This window comes from Zonotrichia albicollis, chromosome 28 (assembly GCF_047830755.1).
Source record: "Zonotrichia albicollis isolate bZonAlb1 chromosome 28, bZonAlb1.hap1, whole genome shotgun sequence".
Lineage (NCBI taxonomy): Eukaryota > Metazoa > Chordata > Aves > Passeriformes > Passerellidae > Zonotrichia > Zonotrichia albicollis.
The window spans coordinates 2,145,111-2,157,077 of NC_133846.1; the positions used below are offsets into that span (position 1 = coordinate 2,145,111).

At 51.9% G+C, this 11,967-nt stretch overlaps 1 protein-coding gene across 1 annotated transcript in view; it reads left to right on the plus strand.

Moving 5' to 3' along the window:
- The window catches only part of SLC6A17 (solute carrier family 6 member 17), a 31,984-nt gene extending 21,741 nt beyond the window's left edge, over positions 1-10,243 (plus strand). Inside the window, exons 7-12 of the mRNA XM_074528384.1 lie at positions 332-573; positions 850-1,042; positions 1,891-2,083; positions 2,273-2,432; positions 3,573-3,735; positions 5,791-10,243. Coding sequence (XP_074384485.1) covers positions 332-573; positions 850-1,042; positions 1,891-2,083; positions 2,273-2,432; positions 3,573-3,735; positions 5,791-6,159 — 1,320 coding nt within the window. The 3' untranslated portion in view covers positions 6,160-10,243. The remainder of the gene's footprint in view (positions 1-331; positions 574-849; positions 1,043-1,890; positions 2,084-2,272; positions 2,433-3,572; positions 3,736-5,790) is intronic.
- Positions 10,244-11,967: the final 1,724 nt, after the last annotated feature.

Consider the following 11,967-nt stretch of genomic DNA (forward strand, 5'->3'; position numbering starts at 1 on the left):
TAATTTTTCTGCTGACCAATCTCATGGCTGCTGCTTAGCTCCAATCACAGTTCTGCTGTCTCTGAGGCCTTTTGCAGCTTTCCCAAAGCCCTCTGATTTTATGGATTCTCGCAATGAGAAGGATCTGTGAGTGCTGGGTAAAGCCAGACCTGAGTATGGCAGACCATGGAATAACAGAGTGGTTTGGTTTGGAAGGAGCCATAGAGATCATTTCCTTCCACCACCCCACCAAAGCAGCCACAGCTGCCCCCAAAACCACCTCAGCCCTTTTAATGTCACTCTGGGATGGGCTGTGGGACCACCTAACTCCTTTTTCTGTCCTCCCTCCAAGCTGGACAAGATGCTGGACCCTCAGGTATGGCGTGAAGCAGCCACCCAGGTTTTCTTCGCCCTGGGCCTGGGTTTTGGGGGGGTCATTGCCTTCTCCAGCTACAACAAGCAGGACAACAACTGCCACTTCGATGCCACCCTCGTCTCCTTCATCAACTTCTTCACGTCCGTGCTGGCCACCCTGGTTGTGTTCGCTGTGCTGGGCTTCAAGGCCAACATCATGAACGAGAAATGCGTGGTGGAGTAAGAGTTGCTTTTTCTCTGTTTGGGGTGGGCAGGTCTTTGCTGATGCCAGCTGTGATGGGTCTGGAGCTGGATGATGCTGGGGTTTGGTGGGCCCAAGTTCCTGATGGTCAGGAGCTGGATTTCCAGGGATGTGCCTCTGTAGCTGAGGGAGTTGGACATTCAGCTCCTCCAGGCTAAAATCCAGCCCCAAGATGGGCTCAGTCTGCAGCTGGGGTGTGAATCCAACGTGTCTCAGGTGCCCTGCACCACCTGAGAGGTTCTGCTCTCCCTTAGGAACGCTGAGAAGATCTTGGGCTACCTGAACACCAATGTGCTGAGCCACGACCTCATCCCGCCCCACGTGAACTTCTCCCACCTCACTGCCAAGGACTACAACGAGATGTACAGGGTGATCATGACGGTGAAGGAGGGGCACTTCAAAGAGCTGGGCCTGGACGCCTGTCTGCTGGAGGATGAGCTCAACAAGGTACCTGGTGGCACTCCTGGTGGGACCAGCAGGTCATTGTGACCGTGTTCACAGGGTCTCAGGTTGAGGGAAGTGACAAGGATCTGACTCCATGTTTCAGCAGGCTTAATTTATTATTTTATGATATAAATTACATTAAAAATACTAAATACTAATACTAATAAATAGTATTAATAATACTACTACTATTATTACTAATTGCTACTAATATATAGTATTATTACTAATATATAGTATTAATAATGCTATTAATACAAAATATAATAGAAGAATAGAAGAAAGGATTTCATCAGAAGGCTAGCTAAGAATAGAATCAGAAATAATGATAACAAAGGCTTGTGTCTTGAAGTCTCTGTCAAGCCAGCTGGGCTGTGATTGGCTATTAATTAGAAACAACCACATGAGACCAATCACAGATGCACCTGTTGCATTCCACAGCAGCAGATAATCATTGTTTACATTTTGTTCCTGAGGTCTTTCAGCTTCTCAGAAGGAAAAGTCCTAAGGAAAGAATTTTTCATAAAATGTCTGCAACAGGTCACCCTCCCCATTGCCTCTCCCTTTGTCAATCCTGGGCACGTGGATCTGGAAAAACAACTTTTAGAGACCCTCCAGGGATGGAGAATCCAATTCCATGTTGTTTTACCCTGCACACAGGGGTTCCTCCTGGGGTGGGAGAAGCTCTGTCCAGTACAGGTCGAGCAGGGTCATCACCAGCCCATCTCTAGTACCAGACTGGGTTTTTCATTCCTTGAAGAGGGTTTGGTGAGGGAAACCTGAGAGGGGCTCAAACTCTGTGTCCCTGACAAGCTTCTTCTCATCTTTTGGTCCTCTCCCCACCTCAACAGTCAGTGCAGGGGACTGGCCTGGCCTTCATTGCCTTCACAGAAGCCATGACCCACTTCCCAGCCTCGCCCTTCTGGTCTGTCATGTTCTTCCTGATGCTGATCAACCTGGGCTTGGGGAGCATGATTGGGACCATGTCGGGCATCACCACTCCCATCATCGACACCTTCAAGGTGCGCAAGGAAGTGTTCACAGGTGAGGCCTCTTCTCCTACAACCTCCTTGGGAAGGGCTGGGAGGTCCCTGCTGCCTTGAGGAGTCACTCCAGAAGAGGGTGGACATGGTGGGGGGTGAACTGGGCTATGCCCATGCAGGGAATGGACCTTCTGGAGGTCTTGGTGTCCCTCAGGAGGCTCTGCTGACCAGACCTGTTTGCTCCCCACAGTTGGTTGCTGCATCTTCGCCTTCGTGGTGGGGCTGATCTTTGTGCAGCGTTCTGGAAACTACTTTGTCACCATGTTTGATGATTACTCAGCCACACTGCCGCTCACCGTGGTGGTCATCCTGGAGAACATCGCTGTGGCCTGGATTTACGGCACCAAGAAGTAAGGAATTTCTACAGCAAAAGGAATAACTGGGGTGTAACTCCTGACTAGAAACCTCTCCTTCCACCTCTTGAGTTTTTCTTCACGAGGAAATGCTCCAAGGGTAGTTAGAGAGGCAGGAGTTTGGTTCATTCTGATCCTCCTGTTCTGTCCTGGTGTAACACAGCCCCAGGAGTGGGTTCTTCTCATGGGTTTCTCCTCTTGGTTGTGATGCTCTGTTACTTGCGATGACCCATTTTTCTGAGGTTTCCAGGTCCTCCTGGAAGGGGAGGCTGTTCCCCACAGTTCTCCTTGTCTTCAGGCTTGAGGGATGCTGAGATGGTCAGCTGGGTTCTTCAGGCTGTGACTTGAGCATCAGCAGGGTTCCTGGGAGGTTGTTTCTCACTCAGAGATGGATGTTGGGGACACCCTTGAGGGGCTTCTCCTAAGTTACACCCCATTGGCTCCTTCCCCTGTTCCTATGCCTGAACAGAGGTGTTCCTGAGGCTCTCCCTCCCTTTCCCCTGATTGTGTCTCACCTTGATACTGCCTGGAGACCAAGGTCAGCCAGGAGGCCCCTGGGGGAGAGAGATGGACCTTGGGGGAGTGTGTGTCAGAGAGGAGAATATCTCACTGCGCAGCTGAATTAAACATCTGTGGATGGTGACAGTGGTCACAGGGGTTTTGGATGAGGGAAGAGATGAGGATTTGACTCTATATTTCAGAAGGTTTGATTTATTATTTTATGATATATATATATATTACATTATAACTATAGTAAGGATAGAAGGAAAAGTTTCATCTCAGAAGGCTGGCTAAGCTAAGAATAGAATGGAAAAGAATGATAACTAAAGCAGCTGGCTCGGACAGAGAGAGAGAGCCAGCTCTGCCGTGAGTGGTCACTAAATCTAAATATCTACATGAGACCAATCATGGATCCACCTGTTGCATTCCACAGCAGCAGATAACCATTGTTTATATTTTGTTTCTGAGGCCTCTCAGCTTCTCAGAAGGAAAAATCCTAAGAAAGGATTTTTCATAAAAAGATGTCTGTGACAATGGATATTATGCAAAAGCCTTTTTTGCTTCTTTACCCTGGACTTCACTAGCAGCAATTCAAGCTGCAACAGGACATCATGATTCCATGTTTTTCCTCGGCAGGTTCATGCAGGAGCTGACGGAAATGTTGGGATTCAGGCCCTACCAGTTCTACTACTACGCCTGGAAGTACGTGTCCCCCATCTGCATGGCCGTGCTCATGACTGCCAGCATCATCCAGCTGGGAGTGAGCCCCCCGGGATACAGCGCCTGGATCAGAGAGGAGGTGAGCACAGCTCCCTCCCCTTCCCCACCCTGCCCCAGTCTCGGGTTTCTGGTTGTTAATTGCTGCCCCAAGATGTGCAGGATGTCTTTGTTTCAGCCGTGCATCTGAAGAATGAGTCTGGACTCTTCACTTTTCGGTCTTGAGGTTGTTTATTAATTCTTATCTATAAAATTTTCTTTCTTCCCAGCCGAGATCTGCTCAGCAGGGCAGCCACAGGCACTCTGTGTTGTCCTTTTATACTACAAACTACATATAACATATTTACACTTAATTCCCAATACCTATCACTTATGTTAGACAGTGCACTTCTACTCCAAACCGATCCCAAAGTGCCAACATCACTGCAGGAAATGGAGAACAAGAAGAAGAAGATGAAAGGCTGGACACACCCACGTTCCTCCATCTTACCCCCATACCAAAAATCCTAAAATCGACATTTTCACCCTGTGATCATTTTATTATTGTACTATTTAAACTTCTGTGACTTTCAGGTCCTCATACAAAGCTGGTAATTTGCTCCAGGGGTCAAAATCAAATCCCCAGGTGCTCTGGGCTGTGTGCCAGGGTCTCTGAGCCCCCCAGTGGGGTCCTGGCAACTCTGGACACCCAGAGGGATGTGCTGACATCCCAGCACAGCAGGGGCAGCTCAGAGCTGCAGAGCACTCTGCTCATCCCAGCTCTGCTCATTCCTCCTTCCTCTCCTGCTGGGCGACATTCCCACCCTGTTCATCCTCTGGGAGCAGTTTGTTCACGCTGCCCAGATATCTCTGCCCATGGGCTGAAGTTTGTGTTGGTTTTGGTTGGCTCCCACAGCTCCACGCTGTGCCTGCGTGAGGATCCTTCCCTTTGACCTGAGCCCACCTTCATGTGGTGTCCCTGGGTCTGGCAGGAGACAGGAGGAGCTGTCTGGTGTTTCAGAGATGTCGTGCCTTGTTGGGAAGGATGAAAGTTTGACAAGAAAGTCTCACAGATATGTGTGCCTAGCAGAAAGATTTTTAAATGTAGAGTCTGATGAAGGAATAGAGATGGAAGCAAGTTTTGATATAGAAGTAAAGAATTGCTGAGCCAATCTTACTGGATAACCAAGAAGGCAAAGAGTGTGTAAGTTAGAAGGCGTTTTTATGGCTTAGACCAAAGGATAAACCCACTCTAAACAAGAAAATGTTTTTACCAAGCAGAAAGATGGCACAGGCAAAAAAGTCAGCAAAGCTGCAAGTAGAAAAAAAGATCTCAGAATTTTCCACTGCAAGAAAATTGAAAAACAACTTCTAGCTTAAACTGTAATGTGCCAACTTTTAGTGATTGGAGAATAGTAACATGAATATGGTAATGATAGTAGTTATGATAGGCTATAGATAAAAGTTAAGGTATAGATTGGTTCTGCTGTATTAAGATGCTCAGCAAAATATATAATGCATTGTAACGAAAAGAAAAGTATATAATGCATTGTAACCTAAACTAAGGGTCTCCAGGCCTGCCTGCAGCTGGAGCTGACAGCTGTAGGCACAGCTCTGTCACCCCTGGACTGCTGTAATGTTTTGGCTGGGACGAACTGCATTTTGGAGAGCTGCCTGGAGTCCCACATCTCTCATTTAGGTTCTTACAGTACCTGGTGTGTGACCGTGTTCACAGGGGTCTGAGGATGAGGGAAGAGACGAGGATCTGACTCCATGTTTCACAAGGCTTGATTTATTATTTTATGATATACATGATATTAAAATTATACTAAAAGAATAGAAGAAAGGATTTCATCAGAAGGCTAGCTAAGAATAGAAGAAGAAAGAATGATAACAAAGGTTTGTGGCTCTGACAGAGAGTCTGAGCCAGCTGACTGTGATTGGCCATTAATTAGAAACAACCACATGAGACCAATCACAGATGCACCTGTTGCATTCCACAGCAGCAGATAATAATTGTTTACATTTAGTTCCTAAGGCCTCTCAGCTTCTCAGGAGGAAAATCCTAAGGAAAGGATTTTCCATAAAAGATATCTGTGACACCTGGTGGGCATCACTGCTGCAGCAGCCCTGAGTTGTTAATATCTGTCTCTTCCAGGCTGCTGAAAAGTTCCTGTTCTACCCAACGTGGGCCATGGCCATCCTCATCTCCCTCATCATCCTGGCCTCCCTCCCCCTGCCCCTGGTGTTCATCCTCCGGCAGTTCCACCTGGTGTCGGACGGCTCCAACGCCCTCTCCGTCACCTACAAGAAGGGCCGGATGATGAAGGACATCTCCAACCTGGAGGACAACGACGAGACGCGCTTCATCCTGAGCAAGGTGCCCAGCGAGACGCCGTCGCCCATGCCCACGCACCGCTCCTACCTGGGCCCCGGCAGCAGCTCCCCGCTGGAGATGAGCGCGGCGCCCAACGGACGCTACGGCAGCGGGTACCTGCTGGCCAGCACCCCCGAGTCTGAGCTGTGATGGCGGCCTGCCCGCCACCCCCACCAGGAGAGGAGGGCGCTCCTGGCTGTCCAGGCAACGGGAAAATTAATTATTAAGGGTGAAGAAGAATTAGTGACTAAGACGAAGAAGAAACCCCCCTGTTAAAATCGTTAAGCAAAGCAGCCATTTCTGAGGTGACGTCGGGGAAGAAGGGATGGCAGGAGGGGCAGGACTCCTCTGACAGCCCTCGGTGGAAAGGCAGGAGCCCTGGACTCACCTCCAGGGAAGGGAAGAGGAGCAAGAGATGCTGCAATACCTTTCCAAGAGTTGTTCTCGTGCAGCTCAAATCCGAAGCAAAGAATCTCTCTTTTTTAAGCAGCTGATGGTTGGAACAAGGACCTGGCAGCAGGTGGGAAGCCAATCACACTTCCCCCTGTCACCCAGAGCTCTTCCCTCCCCGTCTGTTGTCCTTTAGCCGGGAGGAGTCATGGCCTTATTCCAACGAGCACAATTAATCATCGATGTTCATAGCACAAGAAGGTGCTGTTGTTGTCACCATCGTTGTTGTTGTTGTATCTCCTGTAGGTTTTTATAGCTGTGGACACACCCAAATAACCCCCTCAAATTCTGACCAGGGTTGGCAGGGAGCAGCGTGGGGCTGGCTGTGATGTTGGGGCGTGTGAGGCAGGGCAGGGTGAATCCCTGGAATTTTTGTTGCCACCAGCACAGGGACGGTGGCTGGGAGCTCTTTGGAGATGTCACAGCCATGGGATGGAGTAGCTGGGATGCTCCATGGGTTGGATGGTGCTGAGTGTCAGGAGGACCCCAGAAGTGGCAGTGGTTTGGGGGTGTGAGCCTGTGTGGGGTCTGGGTGGGGTTGGTGTGATGAGGTCAGGAGAGCTCTCCTGGAATTACTCCTGACATGTGGGATGCTCTGCTGAACCAAAATCCCTGGCATGGTAACCATCTCCTCTCACTCCTCTCTTTAGGTGTCCCTTTAGAGGGACAAGCAGAGGAGCTGTGGGACATCCAGTCCTACCACACTCCTGGTTTAGCTCTCAGGAAACCACCCCTGATTTCCCTCCTTGCCCCGTGCCGAGGTGAGCTGGGCACTGCCTCTCTCTGGACGTGCCTCCTCATTTCTCCTCGTGTCCCCTGGGGTTTGGCATTGCCTCCTGTCACACCCACAGGAGCTCAGCAGCCTTTGGATGGGGGTGACCAGCTCTTGGGGACCACAGGTGTCCATGGGCCACTCCTGGGAGCCAGTGCCAGGTCCCCAGCAGCTCTGGATCCAGCCTGGGGAGCCCTTGTGAAGTCCAGGGGCCTCTATCGTGCCCATCCATGGTTTTGGATGTGATCCATGATGTGACCTTATGTTGTTTCTCCCCAGGCTGTTTAGGAAAAAGTGAGATCTTTTATCTCTGAGTTCTGCTGGGATTGAGGGTCATTTCCCTTAATCCCACCTGTAACCAAGCACTTCTGCCAAGGCTGTCAGGATAGCCTGGCATTGTCCCCTTTTTCCTTGGGGACACAGAAGCAGCACACTCTGCCCTCTGCTGCCTCCAAAGGCTGGGGAGTGCCTCACCTGATCCTGCTGGGCTTAGGTTGTGCATGAAGATCTTTGAGGCTGCTCTGAAGGCCACGTTTGTGGGTGCTGGTTCATGAGCCCTTCTCTCCTCTGCTTTCCTGTCCATTGCTTTTCTTTCACCTTGGTTCTCCTTTTGGCTGGAGGTGAAGGCAGGAAGCTGCTGGTCCATTCACCACACCCCTGACATAATTTCAGCGTCCCTGGAGCCAGCAGGATCCTACAGTGACATCTCTTGTGGGTATGATCCTTCATTCACAGCCTTCTCCGTGGGCTTGGCTGGTGACTCTTCCAGGACAATTAGCTCAAGCCCTTCATTAACTGTTTTTCTGGGGGAAGATGGAGAAGTGGAATAAACCAAAGCAGTTCAGTGGTGGTTCCAAGATCTGTAAGTCAGGATCAGCCACGCTCCTCCAGAAATTCCCCCTTCCTCATCCCCTCCCATCTCTTTCTCCTTCCTCTGCCCATGCAGGAGGGACACAGAAATGTCCCCATGGCATCATCTCTGGAAGGGAGAACCCCAAATCTGGTGGCTTTCCCCCATCATTAGGCAACATTTCTTATGGAATCCATCCTCACTGACCAGCAGAACAGAGGATGAGTCAAATCCTTGCCCAGCATCACCTCCCCATCACCCCTGAGCCCGGGGGCTGGATTCCCACCGTAGCTCCCATGGAGTTAATGGAGCAGGACACCTCCATAGCCACAACACTCAGCCCCATGTGCTCCAGAACACTCAGCCCCATGTGCTCCCATGGCAGGATGCTCCTTGAACCCCGGGGGGAAGGATCCAGCCCTCCCTCTCTCCCACCCCTGTTCCCAAACCAGCCAGGGAGGAGCTCGCTTTCCTCCCTTCTTGCAGCATCAATAAGAGGCAGAGTCAATAAGAAGGTAACAAAGAAGCTATATTATATATATATATAAAATATATACAGAGAGAGGAGATGGAATAATAACCTAGAGATTCTCTATTTCTATTGTATATTTATTCTGTAAATGTCACTGTAAATGCTGTTAAATGACAAAATCGTATTCCAAAGTGGCCCATGACCTATTTTCATTCCCAGTGCTGTACAGATCAAATCTCATTCTAGAGCAGGGCATATTTTTACCTTTTGATTTCTTGTGTGTGCCGGGTGCACGTCCCCTTCTCCCCCCAGCCTGGGGCACCCTGGGCATCCAGCAGAGAGGAGGAGGAGGAGGAGGGACGCCCCCTTTACTTTTACCTGTGGAAATACTCGTGTTTTGTCGTGGCATTTGCTCGGTGTTAGACACGGGGTTTTGGGGTGTGTGTGTGCGTGTGTGTGTTAGGTTTTAGGAGCTCCGTGTTGGGTGTGCGTGTTCGTCCGTGGGGTGTGCGTGTCCGTGTGCGTGGCTGCCTTTAGGATTCACTTCTGGCCTGGACTCGCTCACTTTTGGGGGTTTCTCCTGCTTGCCAGGGCAGGTTCTCCCTCCACACAACCTCCTCGGGGTGCCAGGCTGTGGATTGGGCCGACCCCCGGTGGCTTTTAGCCCTAGAAATCACTTTTCCTCTTTTTCTGCACAGAGGCACAGGGAATAGCTGCTAGTTGTGAGCACAGGCACTTTTCTGTTTTCCTTCAGGCAGTGGGACAAAGAGGGGGGAACTGCTGCCCGTGTCCCTGTCCCCCCACATCAGCTCCTGGGTGGGTTCCCAGCCCAGATCCTGCTGCTCAGAGCAGGCTGGGGTCCCTGCTGCTGGGCAGGGTAGGGTAGGAGGGGCCCAAATCCTGTTTCATCTCTGGGGGTTCTGGAGAAGGCACAAAGGAGGTTGCTGGAGGGGCACAGCCTGGAAACAAACTGGAAACTGGAAAAACAAACTGAAAAATGCAATTCTGGCCCTTGGGGGGTGGAAAAACGATGTGCTGCTGTCCATTGTGCTGCTGGAGTTGCAGGTCCAGCTTGTGGGGCTGGATTTGGGATGCTCTGCTCCCCAGCCTGTAGGGCAGGATTTGGGATGCTTTGTGCCCCAGAGTGTGGAGCTGGATTTAGGATGTTCTGTTCCCCAGCCTGTGGGGCAGGATTTGGGATGCTCTGTGCCCCAGCACTGCTCTCTGCTGCAGGGACCCCAGTACAAGGCAGGGGGCTTGTGGAGCTGGTCCCCAGGATGTCCTATGGCTCAATCCCTCCAAACCAGCCCCTTCCTCACCTCTCAGCTCCTGCCCAGCCCCTGACAGGTCACATTAATCCCCAGCACCTCCCAGGAGCAGCTCCCACTGCCTTCCAATGGTTCTCCCCCTTCCCGAGCGTGGCAGGAGCGGGGCGCGGTGGCCTTGGTGGCCGGGGGTGGACATGGCACAGCCCCGGGGACACGCGGGATGCGTGGGACAAGCACAACCCTAGCGAAACCCTCGTGTACAGGTGAAGCACAGAGCTCTGAGGCGCGTCCCTGGCCCCGGTACCGCAGTAGTTCCCCCTCTGCCGGGCGGGGCCGGGCAGCGCTGCCCCGGCTCCTCGGCCGCCGGGAGAAACCCTGTAAGAGCTGTATCAGAGTCTGATTAAAAGTCTCTTCTTACCAAATGTCTCCTCACCGAGTCTCGTCTGTGCCTCTGTTTGCTTTCTTGGGTGGGCTTTGGGGTCTCTCTGAGGTTTGGGGTGGCAGAGACAGAAAGCAAAGGTCCCGCGGGTGTTGAGGTCTGTCCTTCCCTGTCTGTCCCCCTGTTGTCCTTGTGTCTCCCCTCATTCCTTCCTCCACCCAGCATCAGCCTCTGCCAGGGCCTTGCTCAGATCGAGCTGTCTGTGGGTGCTTCAGGAGCCTGTGGAGGTTGTTTTCCCTCCTGGCCCAGTTTAACCAGCACACCTTGGCTTTCCAGGGCACTGGGACTGCTCTGCTCCTCTGCACACTGCCCTGCTCACAGTGCTGCTGGTTTATCCTGAGTTCTGCAGAAGGACCTGCAGTTTCCAGCAATCCCAGATGACTTCAGCTGCTGGGAATTAGCTTAGGTTAGCTGGGGAGCAGGGCTGCCCCTTCCCTTCCCTTCCCTTCCCTTCCCTTCCCTTCCCTTCCCTTCCCTTCCCTTCCCTTCCCTTCCCTTCCCTTCCCTTCCCTTCCCTTCCCTTCCCTTCCCTTCCCTTCCCTTCCCTTCCCTTCCCTTCCCTTCCCTTCCCTTCCCTTCCCTTCCCTTCCCTTCCCTTCCCTTCCCTTCCCTTCCCTTCCCTTCCCTTCCCTTCCCTTCCCTTCCCTTCCCTTCCCTTCCCTTCCCTTCCCTTCCCTTCCCTTCCCCTCGTGGCTTCTTTGCCTTCTCCAGGGCTGTTTCAGGGAGGATGAGGAAGGAAAGAAGAGATCAGGAGAGATGGATCCAGACGAGATCCCCACCCTGGGGATGCCACCACACATGGGGACACTGCCATGGCCATGAACCAAACCTGTCCCCACGCAGGGGCAGCTGTGGGGAGGCAGGGAAGGTCATTTGGGCACCATCTGGAGATTTTGGTGCCGCACTGACAGAACCAGAGGTCACAGCCTTGAGCTGCACCAAGGGAAATTTGGGTTGGATATCAGGAAATTTTTTTTTTACAGAAAGGGTGATAAAGTTCTGGAATGGCTGCCTGGGGAGGTGGTGCAGTCACCATCCCTGGGGGTGTTTGACAAAGCCTGGATGTGGCACTGGGTGCCAGGGCTGAGTTGAGGGGTTGGGGCTGGAGTGGACTCAATGATCTTGAAGGTCTCTTCCAACCCAGTGATTCAGTGAGTTCTGTGACTGGGATAAGTGTCTGCCACAGCTGGAGGAGCAGCAGTGCCCAGGGAGGGCACAGGAGGTGGCACAGGGCTCTCCCTGTCCCAGAGGACATCCAGGACCCAGCTCTGGGGGTGACATCCCCCAGGAGTGATGCCCAGGGCACTGGGGCAGCTCTGACCCTGGCACAGCCCAGGACTGGGGGAGCAGGGATGGAGATCCCAGCTCAGGGCCATGCCAAGAGCTCGGTGTGGTGTCACTGTGGTGTGAACCAGCCCAACTCTGCCCATCCTGTGCTCCAAGGGGCTGAGAGGGGCCATAAAATTCCAGTGCCAGGGCTTCCTGAAAACAGGTAAGAAAAACAAATGGGAAAAGGCAATTCTGGTCCTTGGGGGCTGGAAAAATGGCCCAGAAATGGGCCCAAATGTGGAATTTGAGGCAAATACATTCTATTTTAAAAACCCCATAAATATTGAACTTCAAGCCCCATAAATATTGAACTCTCTGTGACAGTGATGGAGAGAGGTTTCAGAGCCTGCTGGGAGGTGAAGGATGCTGCTGTGGATG